The following is a 17,083-nucleotide window of genomic DNA, read 5'->3' as shown; positions in this document are numbered from 1 at the left end:
TCCAAGACGTGACAGTAAACTAGCCAAATGCCCTGCACGTTTGGTTTGCAAAGATCGTGTTTGTTGTACATACTGTAAAAGAAACCAGGTTATTTTTTAAGCTATGTGCCCCCCTTCCTGCCTACCCCCTACAGATTCCCCCAGAGCTGCAGGTGATTCCCCTGACGGTTTGTGCAAGTTAAGGTGTTAGGGTCGGTTTTTTCTGGCCACTTCTTCTGATGCCCCGCCCCCTTCTTGGCACCAGGATTTTCTCACCAGTTACCCATGTGCGCTGGTGTGTGACCTCATTTCCTATGGAATGAAAGGTTTCTGTAGGAAAACAGGGCTCTTGGTGAGACAGGCCTTGCAAGCCCCCTTGCCTGGCAAGAGTGTCCCCTGTCGTGCAGTGACTCATGCTTCAGGGCACAGCAGCTGACCAGAATGCTCAAGAGCCCGGTGCCTGGGTGGTCACTACTCAGTGAAGAACACGGGGGAGGAGGAAAGGAAAAAGTGAGGAGGGCAGCTTTAAAATCCACTTAGTGGCCTCCAGAGGGAGGGGCATAAAGGGACATGGTGAGCTCTGGCTTGTTTGCACTGGGGTGGGAGCAGCCAAGAGAGACTGGTGGCCGTCAGGCGGGGTGTCTCTGGGTCTGGCTGGTGGGTCTCTGTCGTGTTGACAGGCCCTTGCCCCTCCCTGGCCACAGGAGCAGGCCCTGTGGCAGTGGCAGCCTAAGCAGGGCTTGTTACCGGCCCTGGGTTCCTGGCAGTGGCGTGCTTGAAGCTCAGGCCTCAGGTGGATGAGCCTCGCAAGCCTGTGCTTTTAGTCTCTCATTGCTCCACCTGAGGCCACCACTGAGTCTAGAGTTTGGAATCTGCGGCCAGTTCCCAGGATCTTCACAGCAGGTGGGGAGGGCAGGCCAGTGTCCACACACTGTCTCCTGTGTGGTGCAGGCCATCTTTTCCCATCAGTCTTTTAGGCTGAAGAAAAGCAAAGTTCCCCTAAGTGATATCGGGAGAAAACTGAAAATCCACATCTCCTGCCGTTTGTCCCTGTGGATATGCCCGAAGCTGATCGTTTGGTCAGCTTTCCTTTGGTGAGAGTTCTCAGGGAGGCTTGCATTCCTCCCTCGAGTAGAAAGGGCAGACTCTGCAAGTGCACAGGCTCGTTTTCTGAGAGCTCTGACATCGGAGATGTGTTCACGAGAGGCCTGGGGCCCCATAAAGATCCAGCACAAGGCAGAGCCACTTTCAGTGACTGGGGTCGAGGTTGCCCAGGGAGAATAATTCCTACATCAGAACCAACCACCAATAAAAGACCCATCAGCAAGCGCTACAGCAGAAGACATGCATGCGGTTAATAAGAAACCAAATCCTGAACATCTGCAGTGCGGAGAATCTTGAGTTCCAAGAAGATATGGTAGAGAATTGGACCTTCCACAATTCAAGAGTCAAAAGAAACAGGAGATCAGGTGGCCTGGAGCGAGCTACAGCCTGTGTTTGGAGTAGCAGGGCCCAGGGTGTTTGATGCTAACCCCAAGGGCAAAAGCTCATCCTTTTTAGGTTAAGCAACAGACATTTCTTGGTCTTTTACCCTGTGCCAGGCTCTTTGTGGGATTCTGGGCATTGAGCAGGAAAGAAGTCTGAGGCCTTGGCTGCCCTCTAGTGAGGGAGGCACTTTAAGTAAACAGTTACAGTGTGATGTCACAAGAGCTGCACCCATGGGGCTCAGAGGCAGGCGGCAGGCCAGGCAGTGCGGAGGGAGTGACACCCAAGGCAGTGAGTGAGAGTTAGAGGAGGTAAGGCGGGCTGTGGGGAGATGCAGTGTGTTTCCGCAGCAGGTGGGCAGGCTCACCTATAGAGGCTCCTCCTAGTCAGGCTCTGGGGGCTGGAGTGTTGAGTTTGCTAAAAGCCAGGGAAGTCACATCTTATTCTAAGAGCAGACACAGAGTCGTTCAGGGAGAGTGGGGCAGGTCAGATCTGTGGTTTATTGACTAGAAAAGTCCCTCTTATGCTGCGTGGAGACCCTACCAGGGGCAGGCGGGGTGGACTAAGGAACCCCCAGGGGGGGAGTGTTTTGTGACTCACGTGGGAAGTCTGGTGTCCTGTACAGGGTGGCAGCAGTGGAGATGGAAAAACAGTGGATGGATTTGGAAGATGGAATCAGCAAAACTTAGTAAGCAGTTGAGTGTAGGAGTGAGGGCAAAGGGTTGTAGTTTAGCTTGGCCCCCTGGGGGGCGCTAGCGGGGCACCTCCCTAAGGAGGGAGCCCTGGTTGTAGGAATGTGAGGACTGCATGGAGGGTAGGCCCATGCACCTGTATCAGCCTGAGCAAGAACAGTGAGCTCTGCCCTGGGAACAGCGGCAGAAGGAGCTTGGGGACCCTGCTGAAGCAGAAAGCTGATGCCAGGTTGTGGAAACTAAGCCCTGGGACTCTGGTGCCATTTTGGATTCTCCATGATCATGGTTTCTGCCACCTTGGGTCATACTGCTGTATCAGTGTGCCAGAGGAGAGCTGCAAGAGAACACTCTCTCGGGTAAGAAAGGAAGAGACCTCAGCGCCCTCACCCTGCTCCTTGCTAAGCAAGATCTCTTCCCCCAGGACACCAGCAAGTGTGTAGAGACAGACACTTCTAGGAGGTCCTGGCTTGTATCTTTCTTGGGGCTCCTGGAACACAGTTGGCCCTCTTAAGTAGTTGTCAAATTGAACTGTATACAGTTGACCCTTGAACAACACAGGTTTGAACCATGCATCCCACTTATACACGGGGGTTTTTTCGGTAGTAAATATTACAGTGCTACACATCCCAGTTGGTTGAATCTGTGGATGCAGACTGCGGGTACGGAGGACCTTGGAGACAGAGGAACCGAGATTACGGAGGGTGACTGAGTTACACACGGATTTTCCTTCAACTGCGCAGAGGGTTAGCACCCTAACCCCCACGTCGTTCAAGGGTCAACTGTAATTGAATATACCAGGAACCATCTCATTTAAACTGCAGTGTGTGTATTCCTTAGTAATCATTTTCCAGATCAAAACGTTGATCTGTGGCCCATCCCTCACCCTCTTACGTGAGTTAGAGCCAGGGAGTGGTTAGGGGGTGAGATTCCTGTCACGTGAGCGTGCCATGTGCACGGAGCCTTGGGTCCCAAAATTTCTCCCGTGGAAGGGAGGGTAGGGTGTGGACAGGAGTTGCTGCAAAAAGGATCCTGTGTCAAAAAAACCTGGGGATGCCGGGTAGCTAAGAGCTTTATCACACGCAGCATTTCTCAAAGGACACTGACTGGGACAGTCTCTCCTCCCCTGACACCTACTACAGGGATGTGGGATAAGTGACTCCTGGTTGGTAGTTTCTTACTCATTGGCCCTCAGAACCAAACGCTCGGACCTTTCCTGATGACTCCCCCAGCCTCTTCAGAGAGGCCTGTGCCAGCACTGCTGGCAGAATGGACGCTCCGTGAGGACGCGCGGCCACCATTCTGCTCACTGTGTGTACCCTCCAGGCCTGGCACACGTAGTAACTGGTTAATTACTACCGTTGAACAAATAAAGTAATAAATGGCACCTCAAATAGAATTAAACTCTACTGCCACCTACTATGTTAATTTGTGGAGTATGGGCCGCGCCCAGGGCAGTCTGCTCTGTTAGGCTTTACGGGGCACAGACACCGGTCAGAGATGTACCTCCTGGCTCCATAGACCCCGGGGCAGGTTAGCCTGGTACCCAGTCAAGACCTTTACATGTGAGATGTTAGTGCCATTCGACTCCGCAGGGCCACTTGTAGCGATTTAAAGGATAGATTCCACCAGAATGCTAGTACAAGAAGATAAATACAGCACTGTTCATAATAGAGAAAATGAAGAAATCCCCTGAATGCCTGTCAGAGGGACAGTCTTAAGCTCCATATAATGGAAGAATATATGTAGCTGGTAAGAAGAATGGACATTTTTCTGCATCACTGCATATAATGTTGAGTAAATGGTTGAGTTAAGGGGGAAAATGGCAGAGTTGAGAACATTATATACATCCAATTTATTTTTAAGTATATTTTGGTATATGAGTGTATATAAACATAAGCATTTTATTGCTACTAATATATGAGTTTTTAAAAAATGGAAAGATATAAACCACACTATTATAAAGCTGGGATATAGGGAGGTAATAGGTAGATTATCTTTTGCTTTCAATTTCTCAATTATTTTAAAATTTTCATGTCAAGCTCATATTAGTTTTATTAATAGCAAAAATACTAAAGATGGTCACACTTGCGGGGAAAAATGCATCCCAGAAAGTGATAAGTGGCAGAGGAGAATCTTGACCAGTATTAGAACTAAGAGAGGGATAAGAGCTGCTTTTCACTAAAGAGAGGCACTTACCAGTCTTATGCGGCAGGCTTTGCACATGAACTTGACCTTGAAGAATCAGTAGGCTAGGTAAGATCAACTCATTATAGTTCACTCTGGAGACCTTTGTGCACGTGAAGGATCACGCAGAGAGTTACTCTGAGACTGCCTGCCTCCTCCTAGCCAGCTCACCAATGCGCCACTTTATCCAGAAGTTAAATCTGTTGACAGATTTGTCTTTTACTGTCTGTGTCATCTTATCTTGTCATTACTGCAGATAAATTAAGAGTTGAGTGGGTTTATAAGGAGGGGCATTAAAATCCTATGTGGATTGTATTAAGATTCTTAATAATCTTCATATTCTTTGGCCCTAGGCCTCCATCCTAAGAAAATTGGAAATGTAAGCCAAGATTCATTCAACGTGGCATTAATTACAAGAATAAAGAAAAAACTGGAATAGCCCAAATATCAAAAAGATATGAGTAGCGTATCTGAAGGGATATATCACAGCCTTAAACATATTAACAAAAAAATTTAAATGACTTGTTAGAAGCTTACGATAAGTACAAAAAGACCAGAATGGGAAATTATATTCAATAGAGGCAAAAAAAAAAAAAAAAAGTCTGCTTGAAGCCCCCATATGTCAGAACTTCCCGTGAGAGGTTGAAGACACAAGCCTCCATATCAGTGCTAACAGTCCAGCTTCCTGGGTTATCCTCTGGTCAGGCGTTTGGGACAAAGGAGATTTGGGGCCATCTTTTGGGTTATTTCCGATTAAGGTTGTATGCTATCGAAAGTTTTCCTACAATAAAGATTAGGCACTGGGGACGCCACGTCCAGTGCTTGACGAAGAAATGGATAAACGGGGAAATGGAATCTGTTCCCAGGGGCTCTGTGGAGTAGCTATGGGGTGGGACCAAGCCCCGAACCAAGTCTGGGTGTAACTGCACACACCGGGGAGAGCACCAGGTCCATTCCTGATTGGAATTCCTGAATTTAATTGAAACCCAAGCAGACTCTAGGCTGTAGGTTTTCTCACCCACAAGGTGGTAATGGGACTATTCTTATCAGAATGCCCCCCATGCATCCAGAAATTCACAAGCCCCCTGCATTGAGAGTGTGGAGTCTTAACCACTGGACCGCCAGGGAAGTCCCAAGACTCAAACATATTGATAGAAGCGCTTTCTTAGGGGAAAACCACATCCACATTCAGGGAGCAGTAACCCAAGAGTACGGTCCAGGCAGGTTTGCTTTCAATTAGAATAAACGTTTAGTGAATAACCATAGGAGTCTCGCATTGCGATAAGTGCCAGCCACGTAAGATCCTGTCTTCTAGAGCTTGACCTTTTGTACTTTGCAAGATGTAAGTCTGCAGATGTTTGTGCTTTTGCTACGTGTCTCAGTGGCTGTGACAACTGTCTAGCCTCAGGTCTCACAGCCCTGGAAAGGTAAATGAGAGACCATGACAACCTTTTTTTTAAGAATTTCACTTTTTTATCTATTTATTTATTTATTTTTGGCTGTGTTGGGTCTTCGTTTCTGTGCGAGGGCTTTCTCTAGTTGTGGCAAGCGGGGGCCACTCTTCATCGCGGTGCGAGGGCCTCTCACTATCGTGGCCTCTCTCGTCGCAGAGCACAGGCTCCAGACACGCAGGCTCAGTAGTTGTGGCTCACGGGCCCAGTTGCTCCGCGGCATGTGGGATCTTCCCAGACCAGGGCTCGAACCCATGTCCGCTGCATTGGCAGGCAGATTCTTAACCGCTGCGCCACCAGGGAAGCCCCCATGACAACCTTTTATTCCTCATTCTGCTGCGGGGCTTGTGGTCACCTGCTGGCTGGTGCCAACCTGTCCTGGCCTGATGGAAGCAGCAGCGGTGATGAAGGGTGGGGAACACCTGTGTGAGTGGGGTGAGGGGAAGGGCGAGCAGAGGTCAGTAGGCAAGGCCTTCAGCTGCTTCTGGGAGGCCTTGCCAGGACATCCCACCTGCTTTCTGCTGCTCACACCCTTCTCATGCTCTTCTTCCCAATTTGGTCTGTGCACAGGTCAAGGGTAACTGCCCTCTCCAACTGAAGCCCAGTGACCAGTGACCTTCATCTAGCAACAGGCACCAGGCTGCATCTTTCTCAGCCTTTTGTTGAAACAGCCTTATTCTGAGAAATTTGGACATTGGGTGTGTGCCTTTATAAAGATAGGGTTTTGAAATAATATTCCAGCCCAAGCTTGACTGGAGAAAACAGTGAAAGATCTAACATATGAAGACATGTTCAAGGATGCCTCATCAATTTTTAAACTGAAAATGTGGGGCAAGGGGGAAAGTATGACCAAGTAGTGTTCTATGTTTTCATTTGTTTTGGGAATAGTGTGATCAACGTGTCGTTCATGGCGAGGAGCTCCCAAGCAAGAGGGAGCTGCACGCACAGTTCCCTCAGGTGCTGTTTGATGTGCTCAAGCAGGGAACAAAAGCCAAATAAAGGAACGAGAAGTTCTGTTTATTTCCTCGTTTGTGGTGCTGTCCCTCAGGGCCCTCTGCGTCCCTGAATTTGTGAACACGGCTGGGCTACCCCGTGAGACTGGCACCCACTTGCTGTTAGTTAACTCTGGAGCCCCCGAGGGCCTGTTGACCTCAGGCAAAGGGGTCTGTGCCCCTAAAGAGCTTTATGGAGGAAAGTGACACCACCTGGCCCCGAACTTTCTCACTGGGCCATCACGTCCTCTCTTGCTGTAGGCAAGTGACAGCTGTTGCAGCTCTTTCTGCGTCGCTCTGGACAGTCCCTTGCCTCCTTGAGTGGCCAAGACTGGGAACTGGAAGGGACCCTAGTCCTCATGACACAGGCTCCCTCCTCCTTTTACAGATGGGGAAACTGAGGCTGGGACTGAAAGAGACTCTGACTCGCCCACCACTGGCAGCTTGTCTGGCAAAGATGGAGACAGCGCCCAGGGGCCCCTCCTGATGCAGCGTGCTGGCGGGGAAACAGGGTGGGACGGGCAAGCGGCAGAGCAGACTAAATACATCGAATCTCAGTTCAACAGGAAAGGGTCCCCAGCAGAACAAGGACAGCTTCTGCAGCACAGCACTCAGGTGTCTGAGCTTGTTCAGTTGCGGAGGACTTTGCTGCATCCCTGACAATCCACCGTCCTGCTTATTTAGTACCAAGTACAGGGAGCTGTCTTGTTGTAGAAGCTGTGAGGTAAGACCGCCCTCTGGTGGCTGATGGAGCCATTGCTCTAGCCACATTCTGGTCTAAGGCTCAGTGTTGCTTTCCTGTGCGGAAGGAATTCAGATTTTATTCTTTCTCAAGCATTCTGGCTCACAGAGACTTTCTTGATCTCTGAGTACTAGCCATCATTTGCCCATCTTATAGGGGGTTTGGTTTTTGTTTTGAGCCCTCCCCGCACCCGTTAGAGGTGTCTCGCTTCCCTAACGAGATTCAGGTTCCTATAAGCAAGGATTATGTCTTACGTTTTGTTCTTCCTCAGCTTCTACCCGTTGTCCCCTTAGCTGGACATGAAATTAGAAGGTTCACTGGGGTGGAAAGGAATCCTTTCCTCCAAAAGAGAATCCCACCCCTTCTCATTTGTTCCTAAAACGTTCTAATCTCATCTCTGATCAGTAGTTCCCCAAGTGGTTGAATCATCAGAATCCCTCAGAAAACCTTCAGAACTCAGTTTCCTGGGCCTTACTCCAGCCCTGCTGAATCAGTCTCTGTGGTTTGAGCCAGGAAATCTGCTTTACAAACTTCCCAAGTGGTTTCTGATGTGCAGCCAGGTTTGGCAGCCAACTGCTCTAAATCCCCACTTACAATTATTTCTCGTAGCTTTTCCCCCGACAGCATGTCCAAAGGTCTTTAGCTTATGTCACTTATTAAAATTGACCGTTTCGAGATTCCTTCGGAAATATTCAGTACGTTCCTCTAACTGCGGTGCTGGATGATGTGAGGAGGAAGCAGGACCGCAAGAGAAGGACCAAAGGCATTTGCTTTAGCTGCCAACGGCCCTGTGTTCATAGCAGAAAATACTGAAACCAATACCTTTATGCTGACTGGGCAGGTTGCTGATTTGTAGTTTGATTTTAAGATTTAGGCTGGATAGGGAGACAAAGGTTAATTGAGTACCCAGCTATTTATTTTCACCATTTCTAACTCATTTGGTTCCCAGGATAACTGTACAAGGTGCTATTGCCCACCCCCACCCCCCTTTTTTTTAAACAGATGGGCAAGTTGTTAGTAACTCACCCAGTCACATAAATTGGTGACTGTCAGATTCTGCATTCGAATACAGGTCTGATTTCCAAGTCCAGCTTCGGAAAGGTAAGGACCAGGGTGCCAACCTGCTCTTTTTCACTCTGCCAGGCCAAGCGAGCCGTGCAGCGGGGAGCCACTGCAGTCATCTTCGATGTGTCTGAAAACCCAGAAGCTATCGACCAGGTAAGCTCCTCGGGCCAGGCCAATGCTGCAGTGTCCCTGAGAGAAGCACCTCCTTTACTTAGCCTGGCTTCTCACGGTCATGTCACCCTCATCCTCAGGGCCCTTGCGCTTGTCTGCCCTCGTTAGTTATCCGTGTTTGCACATCACACTCCAAGGCAAGTGTATCAAGAGGGGTAAGAGCCAAGAAGTTGAGGGTTGGTGAGGCATTTTCAAAGACCCTTCTGGGGTCCCGCTCCATCCTAAAAGGGGCATCATCCTCAGCCTCGTCCTTCTGGGAGCTCCAAGCCTATGATGCTTGAGGAGTTTGAGGATTTCCAAAAGGGTATTTCGTGTTCTTTTCCTCCAGCCTTTCTTTCTCTCTCCTGCTTCTTGAAGTAATTATGTCTTCTAACCAGGACCTCCTCTCCTTCCTTAGCTAAACCAGGGGTCAGAAGACCCACTCAAGAGGCCAGTGGTGTATGTGAAGGGCGCAGACGCCATCAAGCTGATGAACATTGTCAACAAGCAGAAAGTGGCTCGAGCAAGGATCCAGCACCGCCCTCCTCGAGTGAGCCTCCGCTGGCCACGCCGCCACCTTCCCTGCTACCGCCTGTGCCTTAATCCCCTTTGGGCTTTGGCCTTTTGCTCCTGCCTTCTTTCCATCTACAATGCTGATGCGCCCCAGGTTCCTGCAGGTTTAGATCAGACGTAAGGCTGGAGGCCAGGGAGAAAGTTCACCCGGCTCTTCTAGAGGGGATTTGAAAAGTCCTTCCAGAGATAGGTGATTTGTGACCAAATGTCTCTTCCACCCGGCATCCCCTCTGGGTAACCTCCTGTCCTTTTTTCTCTTCTGTCCCATCTCCCTGTGAAAGGCTAACTGAGGAGCACTGAAGGGAAGGACACCCCGCACTCAGCTTCCTGTATCTCCCTCCTTCTGTCTGGCCTAGACTAGAGGATAAGGCCTGTGCTTCCTTCTTCCTATGGGGCAAATGCATTACTGAAACCCCCTAACTTGTATTTGATTCTGGAAAAGTAAGCTTTCAACAGGGATTGGGGCTCACGACTTCCAAGTGGTTAATGAATAGCTTCATTTTTTAGGCTTCTCTTAGGTGTATTAAAGGGACACTGCTGGCATCTTTTGCCCAACCTCAGGCTGAAGATTCTAGGAACCTGGGACAGGTGCCCCACAGATGGTTTATTTCCTCCTCACGAACGTTGTAATATTCACATAGAGGATGGGTCTTTTGCACAAAATATCCGGATACCCATAGTGTTGAATTAGCAAAACTCCATTCCTGTTGGCTAAACACGTCCCAGATGAGGTAACTTTAAGGTTTTAGGAGGCAGTGTGCCATGAGGAAAAGGTAAGAACTAAAACTAGAGGGAGTTTGCAAAAGAACTGACTTGCTGGCTGCTTTTTAAAGGAAAAAAGAGCGCTTTGGTAAATATGACTCATTGTAGTGGAAGCTGATATTTGTGGAAGCAGCATACAATTTTCTGAGTTGTTGTAAACCATTAATTATATGGTTAGTAATCACTGTTCCCTCAAAACATGACACTCACTCCTTTGTCCCATAAATGTGATATTTGTGTTTATTTGGAAGGGCCGCTCCTACCGGTTACGGTGAACTTTGCGCTATTCTGCAGGGAGCGAGGCTCTGTGAACAGAGTTCTCTTGGCTGTTAGGAGGCCTGGCTGAGACCGCTGCGGCCTCCCCGGGCCACACTGCGGGGCACTACCTGGGCCTGGATAGCACACTGTGTGTGTGTTAGCAGAACCCCACATGTGCCCTGCAAAGGAAGGGAAATGCAGCCCGGTGGCCCCATCCTTCTCCCGACCAGGGCTGACCCAGCCCATGTGCCAATCCCCAGGCTGAAGAGAGCTGTGACTCACCGTGTCTGTGTTCTGTTCCAGCAACCCACGGAATACTTTGATATGGGGATCTTCCTGGCCTTCTTCGTCGTGGTCTCCTTGGTCTGCCTCATCCTCCTTGTCAAAATCAAGCTGAAGCAGCGACGCAGTCAGGTAACTCAGAGAAGCCTGTGAGTGTTCATCCCTGCTGCCCCTTTGCCGGTGCAAACCTGGTCCTGAGCCCTGCAGCCTGTTCCCAGTGGCCTAGAACCAACAAAGATGGAGAAAAACCAGAGCAAAGCTTATAGCACTGTGTCATCTCTGTTCCGAAAGGGCCAGTCCTACAAAGCCCGAGCCCTGGGGCCGTTTCCAGCCAGGGGTTTTTCCAAAGAAATGTTTAAATGTCAACCTGGAGCCCTAGAGCCCTGCTCCTCAAATATGATCTTGGGACCAGCAGCATCAGCATCACCTGGGAGCTTTTGGCAGAAACGCAGAATCTCAGGCCCCACCTCAGACCTGCTTCATCCGACTCTGCATCTACCAAGCTCTCCAGGCGATTCTCAATGAACAGAGTAGCCGCCCTAGTGCCCCAGCCGGCACACCACTGTGTGCTTGTAGGAAGGAAGGATTTGGGGGTAGAGGGCAATGGGAGGATACTTGGGAATCTAGATCCTCAGAGGTGTAGCAGTGTGATGTCCACAGCGAGAGACGGTGGACCTGGGCGCTGAGTTCTCTCGAGGATGGGTGGCCATCACCAGCGGAGCAGCAGCTGACGTTTGTCGAGTGGGCCTGGTTTGCCAAGTGCTGGGCACCCCCATGCATGGTCTCATTTGCCCTCAGAACATTCTCCAATGAAGGGAGGAACCCTTAGCACAGAGCAGAGTTGGCCAAATAATTAGAGTAGACCTCTGCTGGTACTGCTGCTTAGGCTGATGTGGTGGACACTTGGGAGTCTAGAAGATCTGTGCTCTTGTGCTGTGGCCTCTGAATCTTTAGTGATTTCTCAGAAGTCCGTCCTGGCCTGATGGAGACTAGTGTTTGGCCGACCATGGCCCCAGGGGTGACTACTGCTGTTAACGTGTCCCAGACCCTAACATGGACCACGTTCTGCTGTGCAGAATTCCATGAACAGACTGGCCGTGCAGGCCCTGGAGAAGATGGAAACCAGGAAGTTCAACTCCAAGAGCAAGGGGCGCCGGGAGGGGAGCTGCGGGGCCCTGGACACGCTCAGCAGCAGCTCCACGTCCGACTGTGCCATCTGCCTGGAGAAGTACATCGATGGAGAGGTAACGGCAGAGGCGGGGCCAGTCCTGGTGGGGATGAGGTAGACGGGCCCGCAAATGGAAGGGGAAGGGCTTTTCCCACAGGGGAAGGGCCGAGCCACCTAGGTCTCCAGGGGACGTCCTGAGACCTTCAAACTGCTATTCCCTCCCTCCCCCCCGGAAGGGGGTGGCCACACACACAGACACTCTCTCCAGGGGACCGAGCTGAACATAGGTGATTTTGGAAGTTGATCGGAAATACATAATGGGCCAGAAAATGTCTAGTTTTAAGAACATTTACACTTAATTTCAGAATTGCTCTTCTGAAAACTCTGGCGCTTGACTTGATACAAACCTCTCTTACAAAGCTGTATGGAACGTTTACGTTTTTAAAGAGAGAAGGGATGTGATGTCCCCTTTTTCGTTCTAGCTTTTTTCTGAAAATTTCAAACTTTCAGAAAAGTTGCAAGAATCAGACAATGAATGCTGCATCATTCACCTAGAATCACCCATTGTTAACATTTTGCCACATTTGCTTCATCTCCTTCTGGATAGAGGCGTGCATATACACACACATTTTGGGGAGTGGGGAGCAAACCACTTCAGAATTAGTTGCAGGCATTTGATGCCCCTTTGATGAACGTGTCTCGCCGCTGTGTAGACTGTTGGATGAAAAAAGAGGTTTTGCAGAGGCCTTCAGATGAATAGTCTCACATAGTCTCTACCTGCAGACTGCCTGAGTTCTCATCTGGGCCCAGGAGGGTTCTAGCTTTGTGATCTTGGGCAAGTGACTTTATTCTCTGTGCCTATGCTTGTGACATGGGCCCGAGACTGACCTGTACTCCAGGTGATCACAAAGGTTACACGAGAAAATCCAGGTAGGACTCTTGCCACGGTCAGGCACAGCCTTAGGTGTTAGTTTGAATGTTACTGCATTGAGCTGGTCAGAGAATGGAAAATCAAAGTAAAATTAGCAAGTTTGGAGGGTGCTTTGGGCTCAGGAACTTTAGAGGTGGTTCTGCCTGCCTCAGAACCCCATTACCTCCTCTCCACGTCGGGTGCTTTGTTATTAACTGTGTGCCCCCAGGTGAGTGCTGAGGGTCCAGTGAAGGGGAGGACGGGAGAACTTTGCCCCCTTGCTGCCCCACCTGTCAATCATGAGTCCCGGGCATCTTCCTTTCTACCCGCCGCATTTTGGGTATCTGGAGCCAGCCACCATCCCAGAAGTGCAGAAGGTTTTGGGGTGTGTGTAGCCATCCTTCCATACCCCCAGGCTCACCATTTGCACTAGCATACAGCTCTGGCGGTCCCGTGTGTGTGGTGTGGGTGTGAGTGCCCTCCTCACAAGAAAGGAGCTTGCTTCCTCCCTCAACACCAAGCACCGTGGTTGGAGCTGGCTGATGGTCCGTGTCTTTCTCCCTAGAATCCGTGTGTGGGCCCTGACTCCAGGGAACGGAGCCCACTTGTAGCTAGAGATGGGGAGCGGGAGCCTCTGGGCACTGCCACAGTGAACTGGGCTCGTTGGTCCACTCCAGGCTCCACGGGAAGAAGCACGTGCAGGGCTGAAGACAGCACCGCCCTCTGCCTGTGCCCTCCCTTCAGGCTGTGTGTCCTCTCTCCCTCCCAGGAGCTGCGGGTCATCCCCTGTACTCACCGCTTTCACAGGAAGTGCGTGGACCCGTGGCTGCTGCAGCACCACACCTGCCCCCACTGTCGACACAACATCATAGGTAATTCTCCGCTGCCTCTGTTGTTGCTGGAGTGTCACTGTCTTTACCGAGTACCCAGCAGGAGCAGGACACGTGCTGGGGAGCGAGCAAACCACCGCAGCATTGCCGCCTGGACTTGGAGGCGTGGGGGCTTGGGGTTTGGAGGCCTCTGAAGAATCACCCTGAGTTTGGGTTCTGGCTTTGACATGAACTGGCTTCCTGACCTTGGGCCAGGCACTCGGCCTCTCCAGGCCCTGGGCCCACAATCTCTTCAGCGGGATGACAGTGGTGACGCTTGCTATGCCTGGTACCTCGGGGTTGTGATGCTGCTGCTGCCTCCCTGTGGTGGTGGATGAGGGCCCGGAAGCCAGGGTGCCCTCCAGGTAGCTGCTCTCCCAAGAGGGAAAATGCCTTTCCTCTCCGTGTCCCTGTTGCTCTCTCGAGCCTTATGCCGTGCAGAGCAGCTGGGAGGTGGGAGATGGACCCTGACAGGAGTGACCACCTTTCCAGTGGAGAAGCACGAGGCCTCTACCCGCGTGGCCGGGTTTGGTGGCAGCTTAGAATGGGCCATGGTCGTGAGACTGGGCACCTTGGCGCCGGCCGCCTCAGTCTGTGCCCGCATCCGCCCCTCGAGCCCTTGGCCCCAGCGTGCTCGCCCCCCTGACCGCGTTTCCTCCGCCTCTCCCCAGAACAAAAGGGAAACCCGAGCGCCGTGTGCTTGGAGACCGGCAGCCTGGCGCGCGGCCGGCAGCAGAGGGTGATCTTGCCGGTGCACTACCCCGGCCGCGTACACAGGGCCAGCGCCATCCCCGCCTACCCCACGAGGACGAGCATGGACGCCCACGGGAACCCTGTCACGCTGCTGACCGTGGACCGGCGCGGGGAGCAGGGCCTCTTCCCGCCGCAGACCCCCGCCTACATCCGCGGCTACCCGCCCCTCCACCTGGACCACAGCCTGGCCCCTCACCGCTGCGGCCTGGAGCACCGGCCCTACTCGCCGGCCCCCCCCTTCCGCAGGCCCAAGTTCGGCGGCCGCAGCTTCTCCAAGGCAGCTTGCTTCTCCCAGTATGAGACCATGTACCAGCACTACTACTTCCGGGGCCTCAGCTACCCCGAGCAGGAGGGGCAGCCCCCTCCCGGCCTCGCCCCCGGGGGCCCGGCTCGGGCCTTCCCCCCGGGCGGCGGGGGCGGCGGCGGCAGCGGCCTGCTCTTCGCCCCCGCGGTGCACGCGGCCCCGGCGTCGCACCTGGAGAGCGGCAGCGCGTCCAGCTTCAGCTGCTACCACGGCCACCGCTCGGTGTGCAGCGGCTACCTGGCCGACGGCCCGGGCAGCGACAGCAGCAGCAGCAGCGGCAGCTCGGGCCAGTGCCGCTGCTCCTCCAGCGACTCGGTGGTGGACTGCACGGAGGTCAGCAACCAGGGCGTGTACGGGAGCTGTTCCACCTTCCGCAGCTCTCTCAGCAGCGACTACGACCCCTTCGTCTACCGCAGCCGCAGCCCCTGTCGCGCCGGAGACGTGGGGGGCTCAGGCCGGGGGCCCGTGGTGCGCCTCGAGGGCTCCCCGCCCCCCGAGGAGCTCCGGGCTGCGGCCCGAGGCCCAGGTGCGGGGCGGGGAGAGCCCTGGCCCGGGCCCGCCTCTCCCTCGGGGGACCAGCTGTCCACCTGCAGCCTGGAGATGAACTACAGCAGTAGCTCCTCCCTGGAGCCCCGGGGGCCCAACAGCTCTACCTCAGAAGGGGGGCTCGAGGCCTCTCCCGGGGCCGCCCCGGACCTCAGGAGGACCTGGAAGGGGGCCCGGGAGGGGCCGACGTGTGCCTGCTGCTGTGAGCCCCAGACCCCCGCCCCAGACCCCGGAGCGGCAGCGGCTGGGGGCGGCCTCTTGTTCCTGGGCCCCCCGCCCTGTGAGGGCTGCAGTCCCCAGGGTGGGGAGTCACAGCCGGGGAGCTCCCAGGGCCGCTATGGCCTTCACCCGGACCATTTGCCCAGGACAGATGGGGTGAAGTACGAGGGCCTGCCCTGCTGCTTCTATGAAGAGAAGCAGGTGGCCCATGGCGGGGGCGGGGGCAGGGGCGGCGGCTGCTACACTGAGGACTGCTCGGTTCGCGTGCAGTACACGCTGGCCCAGGAGCTCCCGCCCAGCTGCCACCCCGGGGCCCGGGACCTGAGCCAGCGCATCCCCATCATTCCGGAGGATGTGGACTGTGACTTGGGCTTGCCCTCCGAATGCCAAGGGACCCGGGGCCTCGGCCCCTGGGGTGGGACGCTGCCAGGTCCGGATGCCCTGTGGCCCCACAGGGGCCTGGGAGCAGCCCAGCAAGAAGAGCGGGTTCCGTGCTGCCTGGCCAGGGCACCGCTGTCACCTCCCTGCCCTCCAGAGGATGTGGGGGCCCCTGGGGCCAGCTCCCCCAGCACCCCCCAGGACACTCAGGACTCCAGCGCCACAGCCGCTGAGGCTGCAGGTGAGAGCGGGCGGTGACAGTAGGCCAGGATCTGGGTCTTCTCTCCACACAGTCACTTTCTGAGTGACTTTCTTGGTGCCCTTGGCTTTAAACACCATCCATACCTGATGATCTCCAAGTGTTACTCCCCAGTCCAGCCCTTCCTCTGGGCTCCAGACCTGCTGGGCCCTCTGCTTCCATGAGCTCTCCCCCAGATGCTGCAGAAGCATCCCACTTGATCCTGCCACAGCAGCGTCTCGAGTTCCTCCCTCTGCACCCCCTTCTCCAAGGCTCCCTACCCAGATGCTCAGACCAAAAGCCCAGGCCCCAGCCCTGAGCCTGCCCTGCCCCTCACGCTCCAGGGTCCTGGGCTTCTCAGCCTGTCTGTGAGAACCACATGTGCTGGTTTTCCCCTGGTCCAGAAAACTGAATCCCCAGAAAAATGAAACTTAGCAAAAGACATGCAAAACCCAAGTCCAGATTTTTTATTATTAGATTCAGCAGACATCATCAAATTGTGATAAAGTTGCCAAACCTTTTGTCTTCAGTAGTGAACAGTGTGCAGTCTAGCACCTTTGAGTAGCACTGGGACAATTCCATCTCCAAAGTAAACCCCACATGGATCTGCTCTGCTCCCCGCCTGCTGTCCGCAGCTGGGCCCGTTTCCTCTCTCCAGGGCGAGGGCAGTAGCCTTCTGACTGGTCTCCTGTGGCTGGTCTTGCCTTCTGTTCCACGTGGGCACCAGAGTCGTCTTTTTTAAAACATAAGTCTGTGTCTTTACACCAGAAAACTCTTCACTGACTTGCCATTACCTTCCAAATTTTAGAAATGTAAACCCCTCACCCAGGTCTGTATGATCAGGCCCTGCCACCGCCCCCAACCTCCTCCCGTGTCCCTCCTTGTTCACGACGTCAGCCGCCTTGCCCCCATCCTGTTCCTCCAACGTGCCAGGCTCATTCCAGCCTCCAGGCCTCTCTACCGCTTCTCCCCTGCAGATCTTGGCTTAAGAGCCACCCTCCAGCCCCCTCCGAGCTCACTCTCACGCCCTCTGTTTACTTCCCAGGTTTTCACGATCTGAAATTACTTTGTTGTGAGGTGTGA

The 17,083-nt window shown here is 53.3% G+C and overlaps 1 protein-coding gene across 1 annotated transcript in view; it reads left to right on the top strand.

Annotated features, from left to right (window-relative positions):
* The window catches only part of ZNRF3 (zinc and ring finger 3), a 147,941-nt gene that overhangs the window by 126,396 nt on the left and 4,462 nt on the right, over positions 1 to 17,083 (top strand). The window contains exons 3-8 of the mRNA XM_036874488.1: positions 8,669 to 8,743; positions 9,159 to 9,290; positions 10,637 to 10,747; positions 11,692 to 11,859; positions 13,463 to 13,565; positions 14,234 to 16,003. Of these exons, the coding sequence (XP_036730383.1) occupies positions 8,669 to 8,743; positions 9,159 to 9,290; positions 10,637 to 10,747; positions 11,692 to 11,859; positions 13,463 to 13,565; positions 14,234 to 16,003 (2,359 nt within the window). The remainder of the gene's footprint in view (positions 1 to 8,668; positions 8,744 to 9,158; positions 9,291 to 10,636; positions 10,748 to 11,691; positions 11,860 to 13,462; positions 13,566 to 14,233; positions 16,004 to 17,083) is intronic.

The sequence above is a fragment of the Balaenoptera musculus genome, chromosome 14 (assembly GCF_009873245.2).
Source record: "Balaenoptera musculus isolate JJ_BM4_2016_0621 chromosome 14, mBalMus1.pri.v3, whole genome shotgun sequence".
NCBI classification, from domain to species: Eukaryota; Metazoa; Chordata; class Mammalia; order Artiodactyla; family Balaenopteridae; genus Balaenoptera; species Balaenoptera musculus.
The sequence above is the reverse complement of the archived record's forward strand: the minus strand, read 5'-3'. Positions and strand labels throughout refer to the sequence as shown.